Source organism: Lycium barbarum, chromosome 4 (assembly GCF_019175385.1).
Source record: "Lycium barbarum isolate Lr01 chromosome 4, ASM1917538v2, whole genome shotgun sequence".
Taxonomy (NCBI): Eukaryota; Viridiplantae; Streptophyta; class Magnoliopsida; order Solanales; family Solanaceae; genus Lycium; species Lycium barbarum.
In genome coordinates, this window is record NC_083340.1 from 142,765,735 (window position 1) to 142,784,307 (window position 18,573).

The following is an 18,573-nucleotide window of genomic DNA, read 5'->3' on the forward strand; positions in this document are numbered from 1 at the left end:
AGTTTTATGGTCTCGTAATTATATGAACTTGAAACTTCTATTCCTAATTAAGCATGTAGAAACTACTACACACGAGCCATTTTTTCCTATTATATGACTATCAAAAGCATTGCTAATGTATTCAAGAGAAATTCACCTCGGTTTTCGTTGAGCTGATAAATTGAGTTGGATTCTATGGAGAAAAAAAAAAAGGGGAAAAAAAATTGAATTTTTTTTTTTGCAAGTGAGGGGAGATGCTAAAAAATAAATACAATCAGTGTATCGCTTCTTCGATTCTTCATCCATTTTTTGGATTTATTACACAAAAAAAATGTTCAAATTTTAAAGCATAATAATATTCAATAATTCGATCAAATTGGTTATGGTGCTCAAAGTATTATATAGAAGCTAACGCTTTGGGGGTTTTTTATAATTTCTGAATTTTTGCGTCATGGTCCTTGCTTTTTACGGCATGTTTCAGTATAATCCTTTTTAAAAAAAAAAAAAAATTAATTGCTCCTCCTTTTCGTAATAAGTGGTGCTTTCACCTTTTCATTTTTTTTAAAACCCCCCATTTAAAAGAATTTATAAAATAATTGAGGTTTTAGAGTTAGGCACATAAATTAAGAATTCACTTACTCTTAAAAATTAACAGGTGTATTGACAAAAATACTCTTAATTAAGTGGGGCTTTGAAACTATAACAAACATCAAATTTGGGTAAAAGGCGTTATTACAACATCTAGAAAAAGAAAAAAGAAAAAAAAACCTAACCCCTCTCTTCTCTCTCCTCACCGGAGTATACTTCCGCCATCGTGTCCGGCGATGGCCAAAGGGCAAAGAAAAGGGCGAGGACGCCCAAGAAAGGACCAACCTGAAGTGGGTAGCTCAGGTCCGACTGAAGTGGAGAATCAAAGTCAATTGAAGACAAGCGAAACCCCACCTCCTCCACTGCTACAAACTCAATCGGCGGTTCTTAGGGCTTTAAGTGGTACGAAGGCGGGGTTGAGTGAAGTAGCAAAATCGTCTAGTGCCGCTGGTGTTGCGAGGACACTCCAGCTAGCGACAACGCCGCCATCGAACCCAATAGTTACCATGACGACTGCAACATCGGTTTCTGTGCAAGGAACGAGTCAGAGACAAGAGAATTCTACTGTTCCAGAGCCAAGTGCAGCAGATAAGGTAACAGAACCAAAAACCTGGGCTAAACTCTTTGCTGGGAATCGAAGTGCTGCTAATGATATGACTCTTGAATATATTCCACCGGAAATTATCAATGGAACAGTGACTGTGCAGCTAGAAAAAGATGATTATGATAGAGAAACTGAGAAATGGAGTAGTGTACTGATTGTATATAGGATAGGACAAACACCAGGTTATAACTATATGCGACGATTTATCACTCAAACATGGTCCGCTGTTGCTAAACCTGCTATATTCTATCACAAAGAGGGTTACTATGTTGTTAAATTTCAAGACAAATATGATATGAATGAAATTCTGTTTACTGGGCCATATTCCATCAACAATAGACCCTTGATTCTGAAACCATTGACCCTTTTTTTTAGTTGAACTCTGAATTCTTGACGGAGATACCTCTATGGGTCAGATTTCCCAATCTCCCTATGAGCTGTTGGAGTAGCAATGCCTTGAGTAGGATTGGAAGTGCTATAGGCACCCCATTATATGCTGATGGCTGTACTACTAAGCAGACAAGGATATCCTATGCTAGGATGTTAATTCAAGCAAATGTCACAAAGCCTTTACCATCAGTGATCAATGTGGGAGCCCCTGATGGTAGAGCTTTTGAACAGGACATTGCCTATGACTGGAAACCTGAATTCTGCGAAAGTTGCTAGAGAATTGGCCACATTTGCCAGCCTCAGCCTGTTATTACTGAACAATATCATGAACAATCTAGACGGAGGAAGAGAGTTAGACGAGCCCCTCAAGCTAACCAGCAAGCTCCTCAAGCTAACTAGCAAGCCTCTCAAGCTAGACAACAAGCCTCTCAAGCTAACCAACAAGTCCAACATGTGTGGAAAGCTAAGGAAACTGAAGGTGTGCAAAAAACAGTGGAGATATCAGGAGATAATATAAAAATAGGGGGTTCTACTTCGACTGATTCAACAGTTGTTCCCATAGCTAATAGTACTGAGATTAGTACTTTAGTTTCACAGAAATCTCCAGTACAGGGCCAGGATGGAGTTCAACCTGGGCCAACTGAAGCTAGTTGTAGTGCTAGTCCCCTGAGCCCGGATTATCTGATGGAGTTCCCAGAACTCGTTGTTGGATCTGCAAGGCGGAAGAGTATGGCAGTGAATTTAGTGAATTTGAGACCCTAAAGACCACCTGGACCATCCCCTCTAGCTATAGGGGTGCCAGTCTCCCAATCGATATGACTTGGTTAGTGTGGAATATTAGGGGTATCAACAAGGGGTATAAACAAAAGGAGCTGAAAACTTATTTCAACAGAAGCATATTAAACTAGTTGGCCTCCTAGAAACAAGAGTTAAAGAGTTTAAAGCTAGCAAAGTGATGAAGATGATTGCTCCCAAGTGGGAAGTGCATTATAACTACCTTAATGCCCACAATGGTAGAGTATGGCTAATGTGGGATCCTGAAGCTTATAATGTTACTGTTATGCAAACTGAGGCTCAGTTTATTCATGCCAAGGGTCAGCAGAGAAGTCAAAGTCTTGAGTGCTTATTGACTATAGTGTATGGATACAACACTACTGCTCAAAGGAAATCCTTATGGGATGAATTATCAATTGTATCCCAGAATATAAACATTCCATGGATTGTTTGTGGGGATTTTAATGCAATGCTATACCCCCAAGATAGGTTGTTTGGTAATCCTTTAACCCTAGTTGATGTTAAGGAGTTTGCTGATTGTGTTCATAACTTTACATCTTAATGAACTTGCTTGGAATGGGGACTACTATACATGGACCAATAGACAACATAGAGTAGATAGAATTAGTAGCAGGCTGGATAGGGCTTTTGGTAATGATCTATGGATGATGCAATGGGGACATTTATATATAGAGTATGATCTTCCCGCAATTTCTGATCATTCTCCTATGCTATTCAAGATTAAAGAGTCTAGATGGGTTCCTAAAGTTACATCTAGGTTCTTCAATGTATGGGCTGATCATGAAGGCCTTGCTCCTCTTATAGAATCTATTTGGAAGAAGAATCAGGATGGTGACACCATGAGATCTATTTGGGCCAAACTCAAGAGCCTTAGACCACTATTCAAGAACCTGAATGCTGAAGAGTTCAAAAGAGTTAGACAGAAAATTGAAAAGGCTAGGTATGAACTAAAGGTGGTACAAGAATCTATAGCTATGTAGTACTCTGACCAACTATTGAATTAGGAGAAAAATAAAGTAATGCAACTTGAGAAGTGGTCACTCATTGAAGAAAGTATTATGAAACAGAAGTCTCGGGTAAAATGGATGAAATTAGGAGATTCTCATACCAAGTATTTCATTGCTGTAATGAAAGAAAGGAGTCACAAAAAATGCATCCAAGAACGCACTGCTACTAATGGGATTAAGCTTACTGACCCTAATGATATCAAGGCTGAAATTGTCAAATTTTATAAGGGGCTGATGGGTACTACTGTTGCATTACTTCTTGCAGTTAGAGCCCGTTTGGATTGGCTTATAAGTTGCTTCTAAGTTGCTTATAAGCTGTTTTCAGCTTTTTTGAGTGTTTGGCTGGTCAGCTTAAAGTCATTTTGTGCTTAAAATAAGCTCAAAAAAATAATTTGGCCCATTTGACTTAGCTTATCTAAAGCAGCTTATAAGCTGAAAACAGCTTATAAGCCAAAAAAAATAAGTTAGACTACCCCAACTTATTTTTTTTAGCTTATAAGCTGCAAACAGCTTATAGGCATAAGCCCATCCAAACGGGCTCTTAGTAGAGTGGTTATGGCCAAGGGCCCTTAACTGACCTATGGTAAAAAATTGGCTCTATGTGCTGAAGTTACAGAAAAAGATGTAACTTGGGTTCCCAGCTAATTTCTCCAGGTGGATCATGGCGTGTGTTAAAACAGTCAACTACTCAATACTGGTTATGTTACATCCCGTATTTTTGGCTTAGGGATTTGAAATACGATCCCGTTGTACATTGCCTTGATATATACCTTCTTGAGTAAACCTTTAGCAAAGAATTGATAAGTATGATTTCGGGTAACTACTACTACTACTTCCAGATATGATTTAAATTATACACGTGATATGAGGAAATTTATAAAAGGGATTTTATTTATCATAAAAGATATGAATTATCTTTCCCAAGAAAAGAAAGTTATCTTTTTACCGTTTTGAGAACTTGTAGTACAAAACTTAAACTTTGTACGCTTGATATTAGGTTGGAAAAATTGTTAGAATTTGATAATATATATATATATATATATATATATATATATATATATATATATATTTCGTAGATGTTTTAGTGAAACATTACCGTATGTGTTGATTTTATTAGGCAAACTTGACTTTTCCATGTGGATTCACATGATAGTGCTCCCATAGTAGACATATACATTAGCAAATTATAAAGTATCAGCTAAGTACTTACTAGATATATTTACACGTATGTGTGTGTTCCACCAATATCAAAATAACAACAACTTCTTTCTTTCCCAAAAATCCAACACGTTAGCAGCCACCATTCTTTTCCCAATTGATAGGATATATACTTTGTGTGTACCAAAAGGTTTATGGACTAGTGTTATGTCACGCGATCATGACAATAAGTATATGAAGTGTATTAAAAATAATTTTTATTTAAGTAAATTGTGATCAAGAAATTAATTATGTGTGTAATTGATTAAATAAAAATTTGTAGTGAGAAATAAGTATTAAATTAAAATCAATGGATAAGTTCGGTGAACCAACCCATGTGGGTGACGTGTGCAACAAGTGGCATCAAGTGTAAGTTTATTTATCTCTACATATGATAGTGGTGGCATCACCTTGCCACATGTCACCAAGAAGGGAGAACATTAAGTGATATGCATTATGTACTGCATTTCACATTTGCTGGATAAAATAAAGGGATGGGCCCAATTTTTGATAAGGCAGTGTGTAAAGGACACTTTGAATAGAATAGCAAATTCTAAAAAAATCATTTGCTGGAATAATATGTATCAGCGTGCAACACACACACACACACACACATATATATACATATATATATATATATATATATATATACATATATATATATATATATATATATATATATATATATATATATATATATATATATATATATATATATATATATATTACAAAAGTAGAAAGTACATTTCTTTCTCTAGCTATGTTGCTAATCTTTAGCTAGTGCATATGTACAACATATTTACTAAAATACTCTTTGAAGGTTCCTATACCATATGGACCAGGATCCACAAACTTGTAACGTCAATTACCCTTCCTTCTTCTTCTTGTTGGTATAGAGTTTTTTTTTTTCAAGTTGGAGCATGCTCGGTGAAGAGTATTTCTGAGTTGTTGAGGTAATATTTTCCTCTTCTACATGTATTTAAGTATATTTAAGTCTTGGTTTGTTTGTTAAATTAGTAACCTAAGAATCGGAGGTTGGAATTTGAATTTAGATTGTTTTAGTTGTTGGGATATTTTGAGATAGTATGTATGATATTATATGAATGCAAATTAATGGTGGGGACCTGGTTGGGTTATTGTTGTTGCTATTGTACTATGTACATACGATGATGAAGTGTATAGAAGTGTTGGTATACAATTGTATGTTGGGCTGTTTTGAGTTTATAATTGTGTTGTTGCGATTACGTTGTTGTTGGTATTGTTGTGATAATCGGAGATTAATTGGAAGTTTGGGTTAGGCGAGTTATATAGAGGAAATGCTGTCCGATTTCCGTTAAGTTCTTAACTAATCAAAATACTAATCAAGAAGTATGAACTAAGAAGTGATTCCCATAAGTGATTGGCCGTAAATTTATAAGTTTGGGAAGTCGTAGTTTATTAACAATAGTGTTACTCTCATATTAAATAGGCTAAAGGGGCGACGAAGCATGCTTGGTTACGGTTGATCTACGACAGGTATGTAAAGCTTTACCTTTCCTTCTCTTGACATGTCTTAGGTGTAATAGGTTTGGATATGAGCCTCGGGGACGACTCTACTCTTAGGAATCCGCGCTTAAATTTGTCCCTTTTTCATTCAGTAGAATTGAATTAAATATTTTATGAATAGTTGGAAGAATTGCCTAAACACCTAGAACTTGTGCGAATAGAACCCGACTATGATTATCGTCCGATTTCATTATTACGATTTGTCATTCGATATGTCCTATCGAGTCTTTGTAAATGTATTATGTTTTATATTGCATTTAGTTTCTCACTACTCCACTCGTGGATGCCTCAATGCTTCCTTCACTGAGCCCGGGCCAGGATATGTTATCACGCGTATTCTACTGCATTGTTCGCCGTGCCTCGATGTTAGGGGGCAGGTATACATGTACATGGGTTGTGGAGTATGCTGTGCCATGTACATATATTATGATGTATGATGATATGATATGATATGACCATCTGATATGTTTGATATGTGCATATTCTGATATGATATGATATGTTACGGAGCTATTCCCTACTCTGGAGTTATGCTGTGTTGTGGCGCCAGTGACGGGGTGGCGACCACGTTTTTATCCACCGTGTCCCATAATGGGGCCGGATATGGCATATGTTCTGACATGCATTACCTGTGTTTTGTGAGTAAGCATTTTGATATTCCGGTTATTGCACTTATTTTTCTGTACTCCCTGCTCAGATTATGATTCTGTTTATTGTGTCTCATGGTTTACATACTCAGTACATATTCCGTACTGACCCCCCTTTCTTCGGGGGCTGCGTTTCATGCCGCGCAGGTACACCCAGATGATGTGAAATTATTGTAGAGGATGTTCCAGCAGAATTGGCAAGCTCCATTTGTTCCTGGAGTGCTGCCGAGTAAGAGTTTGTATGTGTAATTCTTCTGGATTGATGTAGAGACTTTACAGACAGAGTCGTGGGTATAGTATGTCAGTTGTGTATGCGGCTTCATCAGCCGATATGTCATTCTGTATTATGCGTTAAATTCTGTATGATCATAGATTCTGCTTGATTTGAAAAACATCGGACAAGAATATTTTGAGAGTTTATTGTGTATTTTATTTTATTTGATTTAAAAGCCTAATAAGATTTTGTATGTCCTAAAGGTCTGTGGGTTCGTTCGGCTCCGGATATGGGGTCGGGTGCCCATCACACCCTAGTGGAATTGGGGTGTGACAGGTTAATGGAGAACCGACAAAGCCATTTGATGCTGCTAAAGGGCTCAGGCAAAGAGACCCTATATCTTCTTTCCTGTTTGCACTGGCCATGGAATATTTAAGTAGAAGCTTGAACTTGTTGAAAGAGAAGAACGAGTTTAAATACCATCCTAAATATGCCAAACTTGGTATTACACACCTTATCTTTGCCAATGATTTGCTCTTGTTTGCGAGAGGTGACCTAAATTTCGAATCTTGCCTTCAAAACTGTTTCCTTCAATTTTCTACTGCCTCTGGTTTGCAAGCTAATATGGACAAGAGCTCAGTTTATTTTGGAGGGTTCACACTGGAGAATAGAGAAGTGATATCAAGTCAGTTGGGGTTTGGACAGGGAGAATTGCCTTTCAATTATTTAGGTGTCCCTTTAGCCACCAAAAACTGTCCATCATCCAATGGCAACCTCTGATTGATAAAATAGTGGCCAGAATTTCATCTTGGACTGCTAAACAGTTGTCCTATGCTGGTCGAACACAATTAGTTCACTCTGTCCTCTTTGGTATACAAGCTTATTGGTCACAACTTTTCCAGATGCCCGCTAAGGTAATGAAGCTAATTGAAGCTCACTGCAAGAGCTACATTTGGTCGGGCACAAACTCTATAACAAAGAAGGCTTTGGTCGCTTGGGACAGGGTCTGTTCCCCTAAGTGTGTTGGTGGGCTGAGCCTAATAAATTTGAAAATTTGGAATAGAGCTGCATTAACTAAATCTATTGGGACCTCGCCAACAAGCAGGATAAATTGTGGATTAAATGGGTCCATATATATATATATATAGAGAGAGAGAGAGAGAGAGAGATTGACCTATGTCCTATTCCTTCTCAGGCTAGTTAGTTATTGAAAAAGATTTTCGAAGCCAGACAAACTTCAGGGAATATCCAATAGCAGAATGTACAAGGCAAGAGTTTCATCAGACATGTGTATCTACTGCTACTTGAACCCACAGTGAGAGTGCCTTGGAAATGTTTCATGTTCAAGAATGATGCGAGAGCTAAAGCAATGTTCACCATGTGGCTTCACTTGCAGGGAAGGCTACTTACCAGTGACAAGTTGCTAGACTGGGGCATTCAAGTTGATGCAGAATGTGTGTTCTGTCATGCACCATTAAAAACCAAAGCTCATCTATTTGTGTATTACGAATTTGCTAGAAGATTGTGGGATAGGGTGTTGCTTTGGCTATAAAGGCAACATTATTCAGCAAGTAGTTGGGATCAACATCTGGCCTCGGCAATGCAAAAGATAAAGGAAGAACTCAAGCTGCGGCTATCTTTAAACTTGCTTATGCTGAAGTGATACATGCTATTTGGATAGAGCAAAATCTGAGAATTTTCGAGCACAAAGAGAGAACAGTGGAGGGGATTGCAAAGGAGGTGGCTTTCATATGTAATGTTAGGGCTTCACCTGGTATTGGATCCTTGATACAGGGATTGACTTTCTAAGTTGTAGGTTGGAGTATGTATTAGTTTTATTGTTTACTACCTATGGTGAAGGTGCGTGATGCCCTATTCATAAGGTGACTAGTTTCCTTTCACCTCTGTCTATAGGTTTAGGAGTATTTGGTGGTTCTGTTTTGAGATAGCCGGGTGTGTATCCGGGGCTGTGGCTATGTAAAATATTAAATAAAATCATGTTAGTTACCAAAAAAAAAAGAGCATTAAATTTGTTCATTTAATTAAAAATGTTACAAGAGTAAATTTGATTAAAAAAATGAAATACCTTCTTGATAGACAAAAAACCTCAATTGTTTTGGACTAGCTTTTAGAAGCTAAATCCTCAATTATTTTTAATCGAAGGGAGTAATGTTTTTACACTTCCACTCCAGCTTAACTTGGACCTACCTACCGATCGTGGGCAGAGGTGCTTTTTATTTTGTTTCAAAATAAGTGGTGTTTTACGTAATAAAAAAAGGCTTTGACTTTGTTCTTCTAATTTAGCCTTATTTAAATAAAGAGAGTTTTATATAACCAAGAAACTATTAAAGAACTACTTTTTTTTTCAAGGGCATTTACTAAGAATAAATTAATAAAAATACTATCTTAATATATGGAAATTAAGACATTAATATGAAAATGCGTTCAATAATTCGACCAAATACAAATAAAAAAGGAGAAAAATATAGGAAAACCTTTTTGCAAGTGAGTGGAGATGCTAAGAAATAAACCCAATCAGTATATCGCTTCTTCAATTTTTCATCCATTTTTTGAATTAATTATACAAAATGTCGAATTTTCAAAGCTACGGGCTATTAGCTCGGTGGTAGAGCGCGCTCCTGATAATTGTGTCGTTGAGTGGTATTCCTTAGATTAGTGTTGCTCATAAGTAATGTGATATTTATAATCCATCGATAGGATGGGTCTCATTTGGTTCTCTTTGGGATGTTAAATGACCTACTTAACTCAGTGGTTAGAGTACTATTTTCATACGGCGGGAGTCACTGATTCAAATCCAATAGTAGGTAAAATTTATTAGATACCATTAAATAAAATTCAAATAACTCGATGAAATTTGATACCCTCAACGATGTATATACATATACATACAACTGTAGGGTATGGGCCTATGGGGGTGGTGATTATGGTGCTCAAAGTATTATAGAAGCTAAAGCTTTAGGGGTTTTATCGTTTTAATTTTATTTTTTTGGAGTCATGGTCCTTGCTTTTTTCGGCATCTTTCAGTACTATCCCAATTTTTTTATTTAATCATCTGAAAATCGACTGACCCAAGTTTTATAGTAAGTGTAGTAGTATTATTTATTTTTGGCTATATATTGAGAGCCCCTTAAGCTTCCTAGCAAATTTTATTTTATTTAGACACTCAAATTATAACTTATTTCAATTAAGCACCTGAACACATGATAAAGTATTTTATTAGATACTTCTAATTCTAATTATGATTTTTTTGTGTGCATGTTATCAAGCATCTATTAGGTAGTTAATTTAACAGCATAAAATGTGTTATTTCCTTAATTATACGTAACAACAACAATATGCCCAGTGAAATCCCACAATGTGGGGTCTAGGGGGGAAGGTAAAGCGTACGCAGACCTTACCCCTATCTCGAAAGGTAGATAGGTTGTTTCCGAAAGACCCCTCACCTCAAAACGCTTAGAATTTTACGGTTTATTGAGGCTAATGCGTATTATAATTATATTTAACAACAACAAATGGAAATTCGAAGAAATGCAAATGAAAAGAGGAGGAAAATATAGAAATGACCTTCTTGCAAGTGAGGGGAGATGCCAAGAAATAGACACAATCAGTATATTGCTTCTGCAATTCTTCCTCCATTTTTCGAATTGATTATACAAATTGTTCAAATTTTCAAAGCATTTAGTTCAATGAAATATCAATTTCTCAATGATATGTATCTATCTATACATACATACACATATACATACAATTGTAGGGTATGGGAGTAGTGACTATGGTGCTCAAAGTATTATAGAAGCTAACGCTTTGTGGATCTTATAGTTTTATGATTCTTTTGCGTCATGGTCCTTGCTTTTTCGGCATGTTTCAATTCTTTACCCAAATTCTTGGTTTATTCAACCATCTTGAAGCATATTAATTTTATCAATTCAGGTTTGTAAGCACCAATTATTAAGGTAAGAACATAATTTATTTTCTATATATTTTCCTATTAAAGTACTTGTAAGGAAATAAAATTACTCAACGATTAATTAATTAATTATAGTGTAATCGCAAATTATGTGCGATTTAATAATTTAATAATTTTTTTGGTTCTTATAATTTAATCATGTGTAAACCAACTGATTCAATTAATCTGGATTCGTATTCACCCATGGGGATTGACCTGATCCAGTGCTTAATCTAGTTAAACTAAGAGAAATTTAAGAAGTTTGAATTAATGATAATCTGTAGGTGGTTATCAAAAGCTACATAGACGTGGTTATCTTCTTCAACAAGGAGTTAACGCATTTTTTAGCTGAATAAATGAATGAGAACGTACAAAATAGAGAAGAGAAATTTCTTCTTTTCCTAATTCGCTCTTAAAAGTTTATGTACCCAACCAGCTAAGCAACTAAGATATATCTTTAGTTTCTGAAATAAAACTTTATGTCCTAGTGAAATTGAGTAGGACTTGCGACAATTCTTGATGATCTTCTTCAAATTCTTCGTTGTGAAAAAATATACAAAATTATCGCTCTATTTTGTGTCCATAATTGAAATTCCATCTTCGGTTCCCAACGCTATTGATGGGACTTATTGAATCTATGGTTTTAAGAAAAAGTGTACATTTACTTGAACAAATAGAAGAGTTGATATCAGAAACATGTAGCCAATATTCATTTTCTTATTTAATAAAAGGGAAAAGGGCCAAAAATGCCCTCTACTTTGGGAAAATGGCTAAAAATATCCTCCGAATTAATTTTGGATCAAAAGTACCCCTCCTATCATTAAAGTTTTCAAATATACCCCTGTCTTAATGAAAATCCGCAACATAACACGATTTTATTTTTAAGCCCGCTCAATTTAAAACCGACCCAATTAAATAAAAAACGCATATTGGTTGTCTACTCTTGTGCCTAGTGGCTCCAGATGTCGGACTCGGGAATAAGTTGGTCACATATGAATTTTTTATGTAGTTGGGTCAGTTTTAAATGGAGCGGGTTTAAAAATGAAATCGAGTTATGCTGCGGATTTTCGTTAGACAGGGATATATTTGAAAACTTTAATGACAGGAGGGATATTTTTGACCTAAAATTAGGCCGGAAAATATTTTTAGCCCCTTTTTCAAAGTAAAGGGACATTTTTGACCTTTTTCCCTTAATAAAAGGATGGTAAGACTATAGGCCATGTTTGTCCATAGATACCAAAAAAAAATTCACTTTTTTGTTGGAATTTTAGAGTTGGAGTTAGAGTTGTGTTTGACCATAATTTTTGAAATTGTAGTTTTTGGTGAAATATAGTTGTAAAAAAGTGAAAAAAGTGATTTTTTTTTTAAAAAAAACAAGTTTTTTGAGTTTTTGATATTCCGAAATACAACTTCAAGTTGTATTGGAAATTCTCATGGCCAAACGCTGATTTCGAAAAAAAGTGAAAAAAAATTCTGGAATAAAGTGAATAACTCTTGTGGCTAAACGGGGGGCTAAGATGTTGTTCCCATAAGCGGGCCATTTTGCGTGTCCATGTTTACGTATTTGTTGGATCGAACTAGTTCAACACCAATTCTTCGGTATTCATTAGAAAATTGTTGGCGGGAGATTTGCAAATATGACTCTTTTATGCCAGTATCTATATTTTGTCCTACCTTTGAAATTTGCAAAAGATTAACTTTCTTAAGTTTAAGGAAATTCTTAGGGGACTTTCAAAGTTGTGCAGGCTTTCAAAAAAAAAAAATTACAGAATCCTAGCAGAGTTACGAGATTACATTCAAAGATAGCAGTGACAATTTGTTAAGTCATCCGCCGCCACCTAAAATTGACCACAGATTCCACTAGACACCTCAACTCAGAGTTGTACTTATTAAACACCTCTATTATTCCGAATTTGACCACTTAAACACTTTTTACTGACATGGCTAAGTGTGTGTTCCACTCTACATGAGCGCATCCAGGGGGAACTAAAAATGGTTAATTCATTTTCTTTTTTCCTTTCTCTTTCTCTTTTTCAATTGATTTTATTTCCTGGCCGTGTGTCTCCGGTGTTGCTCCAATGATTTGCCATCGAAGCAATGCCGTTGAGCATTGTTTCCCCTTTTCCGACCTCCATCTTTTGGTTCTCATTTCTCTGCTCTCCTTCTCCGGTGACCACTGCTACAACCAAACGACGCCAACTCCACCCCATGAGCTCTTCTTCTCTACCACATAATAGAAAAAATTATTGGCAAAGTTTGGTCACCGAAGCTTTGACCGAAAAATTCCTCCGGCGACATCCTTGCTCTCTTCCTTCTTTTTTCTTTATCTCATCTCTTTAGCTGAACCTAAATTAGGGAAGAAAAGGGAAATAATTGTTGGAGTGGGGACGGCGGATTGGGGGGGGGGGGGATGGTGGCCGGTGGTGGGGGTTTTGTAGAGGAAGAAGAGGAAAGGGAGATGATTGTTTGGGTTGGGGGGGGGGGTGTCTAGACTCTTTTTTTTAACTATTTTTTAATGAGTTAAATAGGTTTGAAATTTAGTATTTTTATTTTAAAAAACCCACTGTTCATTATTTAATCATTATTTTGAGTCCAATGCCATATGTCCTTATTTAATTCGTCGTTTGTCACATCATCCGCGAGTGGACTACACGCACTTTATATTTTTCACTAATTGTCAAAAAAGTGTCTTAGTGGTTTAAATCCGCAGTAGTACATGTCTTCAATAGGTACACGTATGAGTTGAGGTGTCTAAGGGGAATCTGTGGACAACTTTAGGGGGCGGCGGATGACTTAAGCCTTATTTTTATTTCATTATTACATAACTGTGTATTTCTTCTTTTTCGAGTCAAACATGAAAAACCCCTCGGGTGAAACTCCATTGTATTTGGGCAATAGAAAAAGTTGTCCAGTCCCATTTTAAGTAAATGACCCGAAATAACCCCTAAGCCCAAAATAAAGACAAGCCTAGCCAACTTTCTCCTTTGTTTCATCTGCCTCTCATTTTCTCCTCTATGTTTCTTTGGCCGATGACGGAGCTGCAACGGAACGTAGCCTCCTTCGCAAGTTTCGAGGTGGTGGACAAATCCGTCACGGTCGTCGAAGCATCTATGTTATTCGCTAATGCCATTGACGAATAAGACGATGTCGTATCCATTCAAATCACACCGATCTGACTGTGTTTATGTTTTTTGGTGTTGCTCCAACCTTTTTGCCGTGGAAGCAGCGCTATGGTCCTCTATTCTCCCTCCAACAACCTTGTTTTTACTAGTTCACGGCGGTCTTCATTTTTTCTCCGATAATTCTTGCCGGTGTAAATTTGTGTAGATAGTGTATAATATGTGTATCATTAGTGTGTATACATTATTACACTAATTATATATTGATTATACATCTATTATACACAAATTATACAACAATGATATATTTTCTATACATATACAGTAGGGATATATATTCTATACGATAATGATACAGTTTCTATACGTATGATACATTTTTTCTATACATATACAGTAGTGATACGCATTCTATACAACCATGGTACAATTTTTAATTGTATGATACATTTTCTATACACACATATATATATATATATATATATATACACACACAACAATGATACAATTTATATACATATGCTGGAATTAGTTGAAAAATGGCTAGAAAATAGAATTATTTTAAAAAGGCTAAAAAATGACTTTTAAGATTCTTGGGCCGCCGGGTGTCAATAGTTTCACCTGGATGACTATTTGTGTCCTTTTCCCTACCAAATAGGCAAGTTTAGGAGGGTTATGACTTATGACAACATAAAAGAACCAAAAGCTCCCGCTCTATCTATCCGAGGGGTGGAAGGACAGAGGCCTTTGGTTTACTCAATTATTTCCATTTAATCCCAACGTTCTTTCGTGCTCATGGCTTATGAGGGTACCTCTTGCAGTATCATGAACATTATGTAATGTCATTCTATTTTACAACTTTTTAGAGAATAATAAAACCAATCAAACCCATGGCTCTTCAAGTACTGTTTATTTTTATTAAATTTGTCACTACATTTTTCTCTTAGTTAGTTAGCAACATGGATTTTACTTCTATCTTGTGAGAGGTTTGTTTCAATTGGTTTGACAGATGCATATGATGCTAACATCCATCTTTTCCAAAATATTCTTCAATAATTTGAACTTTTTTCCTGGGTAGAAAGAAATTTAGGGAATGTAATCCTAAGACATACTAAAACAGTGATTTTTAAAACAAACAAGGTGACTTTTTATAGACAGAGATATTTGAAAGAAAGGGGCATTGATTTTATACAAGAAAGATACACTAAATTAGAAGACATGATTAATAAGAATTGGTTCTGGCTGTCTAGATATATGTGCCATGGAATTGAAACTCCTTCCCATGAACTAAGACACTTTTCGACCATAAACAGGCATATAATTTTGCATGGAATGTTAACTCTTTTTTTTGTGTGGCTAAAATGTGAACTCTTAACTTATAACCAGTAAAGAACCTTTCCAAGTAATTGATTATTCCTACATGAAAATGTATTAGTTGAGAAACTTTATCATGCACGTGTCTAAATTATTAACCTACTAAATGTGAGATTAGATAAACTAATTTTAAGCCTAGCTTATTGCCATTACTAGTTCCTAACTTCCTATTAGCAAAATGTGGACACAATGAGGAATCCTGATAGTGTAGGGTGGTGGATGGAGAATGTATAGATCTCTCTGGTCCCCTGCCCTCACCCCTAAAATTGGGTGTTTTTTTCAAATTCAAGTGTAACAAGAATCTATGCCATATTCCTATCAACTCAACTCAATAACTCTAATCGAAGCAATATCTAGTATTTTTCCTTGTCTGGATGAGTATACGGTTTCATATCGACATCCAAATATATGAATACGATTGTTTCTACTAGTTCTCTCACCCTAAAAGAATGTACACAGACCAACGTACTTCAGTGTAACCAAGCTTACTGCTAGCTTATCAGCTAGAAGCCGAGCTTTGACTGTGACTGCTCTGCACTTCTAGCTTCCTTATTAGTTTGATTTAGAAATTCTTGTTTCTTAAGTTGCATCTAGCTTAAGAACCCTATATTTGAATATTCACTCAGAGTATTTATCGTATGACGAAAGTCATTTTTCATGGTAAATATTTTTCTAAAAAAGGCTCTCGAATGTTTGGATAGTAAATGGAAAATGTTTCTCGGGAAAAAGTATATTAAAGATTAATGATAATATTAGCAGATTAAAAAGTACCTTGATGAAATCTTCAAGTACTAAAGATTGATAATAGTATTGTTTTAGTGTAAGTTGAATTGAAATTGAATAATATGAAGTTTAAAGTCAAGATAATGATGAGTCATATCATTTCATAGTTTTGATGATTCGACAAACGAGCCAAGGATCAGGTCCTCCATCAGGTCCCATGGGAGTATTATACGGTACTTAACAGCTGTAAAGCTGCTGCACTATTTGTCATACCCCGTTTTAACCGGGTTAAATTAGAAGTACAACATATTGAAGATTCCTATTTGCTTATTTTAAGGAGTTAATTAAAGTACAGGAGTCGCCACCTAATTATTTATGGTGAATTAGGACACCTAAAGTTTATTAAAGTTATTTTCTAAAGTTAGCTCTGTTTACGGTCTGCGAAATTAAGATTCTAGGTAAGGGTTCAATTAGTCTAAAGGGAAGGTATTAGGCATCCTTTAAGACCCATTAACAATGGTTAACCGACCGGACTTACGATTAGTTAGGCTAAGTGTAAATATAGTATTATAAAAAAAGAACGTAGCTTTGTAAATATGACTAAAGTTATAGATAGACATGTAAGAATTAACTATCCATTACTAAACTAAACCCCTTAATGTTACTAAGGTTCATCTAAGTTAACAAGCAAAAATGTTAGCCATACAATACACATTAAATGCGCACAAAAATAAAATAGAGGAGTAGATATAATGCAAATGGGCTCAGCCCATTTTAGACTGCTGTGATCTTGACTGTTGGGCTTCAGCCCAGCAGCTTTAATATGTTGCCGCGAACTGTTCATCGCCTATTGGGCTTCGGCCCAATAAATTTCTTTGTATTGCTGCTGCAGGCTGTTCTTGTCTATTGGGATTGGGCCCAGATTTTATTTTTTCTTGTTCGGCTGCGGATTGGGCTGACACAGGAAGAGTTACGTTGGGCTTTTAGCCCAACACCGGATACGGGAGAAAGCAGTCCTCTCGGACTCGTATGTGATGTTCATGCATAAAAAATGGAAAGAAAAGGATTAGTATATAATTCAAAGAATTTTAAATAAGAAAGAGTCAGACAAGATGTTCTATTCCTAGAAAATGTAATAACTTGCTTCAAGATTCGCAACTAGGTAAAAAAATGACAAGAGTCGAATTCCTAATTATCAGAATAAAATAGTTCAATCTAATTCTAGTGAAGGGGAAATAGAACCAGCAACTCTCACATAAATCATGTTTCAAATACGAAAAGGACCAAGTATCCAATTCAAAACAAAACTAAACTAAGACTTTTATACTGATTGAAAAGCAAAGCTGCGAGATGAACTAAGCCAATTCATGCATGTATTTTAAAATCTCTTAAACCAAATGACGGGAAGAGAACAACAAACAAGGATCATATCATGAAGGAATATATTCAGTTTGAAAGAACATAGTGAATTTAGTCCAGAAGCAACTGCTAGCTAGTAGCAAAAAAATGAAGTAACAAAGAACACTCTAGGTAGCCATAAGCAGTAGCTATTGTGGCAGATACAACAAGAAGGTGGTAGCCCAAGAGTACTATAGTAAATTGACTCAGAACTACAACAATCCTAGTATCCATTTTTTCCAAGGACAAGTGTAGCCATCGATTGCTTATCCACCCAAAAGCAGCCATCAGTCCTTTAGAATGTAACAGATCCAATCTCAAAATGCAGCAAGTATCAGAAGATGCAACAGCAAAGCAGTCAAGCAAGTAAACCAGTTACACAATGTACTAAGGAAAAGATTATGCACAACAGCGACAGCGAACAGAGGTTTACAGAATGCGAGTGCATTCATGAATCATATAATTGCACATAGAAGTACACAACAGCAGTCAAGTATACGTTAGGCGTATCACCCCCTTAAGTTCTCAGATGGCTCAAATCAATTTAAATGAAAGGAAGCATAACACAATTGCCTTAAGGCTCTCAAACATATTACTGTTTTTCTCACGGCTAATTCATGCAAAGACACCTTTATTCATTAGAATCCCAAAGCTCACAAGATAATGAAATAACGACAAAGACAAGTTGAGATATTACAGTGCATAGATTTGTCAAGATTCAGTTGGCTCATGCACATTTAAACCAACACACAAAAAACTCATATTTTCAAATGAAAGAGTAGCACATGATGAACATTATTCTTAATCATTTCAAACATGCTCTATACAGTTTTGGAATAAACACAGATTAGATCAAAACAAATCCCATCAAGTTATATATATGATCCTTCCTGCTTAAACAAAGAACCAGAATTTCAAACAAGGAGAAACAGTGACACTTGATACAGGCATTCCACAAAACGAGCATAACATTCAGCAGAAAAACAACCAAATTTGCACATTGAATTCACATTTAACAGGGAAGGA

General features: G+C 35.8%; 1 protein-coding gene across 3 annotated transcripts; it reads left to right on the forward strand.

Moving 5' to 3' along the window:
- The first annotated feature begins 589 nt into the window (after positions 1-589).
- LOC132636745 (uncharacterized) lies at positions 590-8,948 on the forward strand. Of its 3 annotated transcripts, XM_060353759.1 has the most exons (3): positions 592-1,160; positions 6,029-6,075; positions 6,900-7,201. In XM_060353759.1, the coding sequence occupies exons 1-3, from the start codon at positions 804-806 to the stop codon at positions 6,916-6,918; spliced, it is 423 nt and encodes a 140-aa protein (XP_060209742.1). In that variant the 5' UTR covers positions 592-803; the 3' UTR covers positions 6,919-7,201. The 3 variants fall into 3 exon arrangements, with proteins under 3 accessions (XP_060209741.1, XP_060209742.1, XP_060209740.1); XM_060353758.1 differs by lacking the exon at positions 6,900-7,201 and having other exon boundaries at positions 590-1,160; positions 6,029-6,891; XM_060353757.1 differs by lacking the exons at positions 6,029-6,075; positions 6,900-7,201 and adding an exon at positions 7,303-8,948 and having other exon boundaries at positions 607-4,060.
- The last annotated feature ends 9,625 nt before the right edge of the window (positions 8,949-18,573 follow it).

Excerpts from the sequence above, each read along its gene's own strand:
- LOC132636745 (XM_060353757.1), top strand. The coding sequence starts at position 804 with ATGGCCAAAGGGCAAAGAAAAGGGCGAGGACGCCCAAGAAAGGACCAA.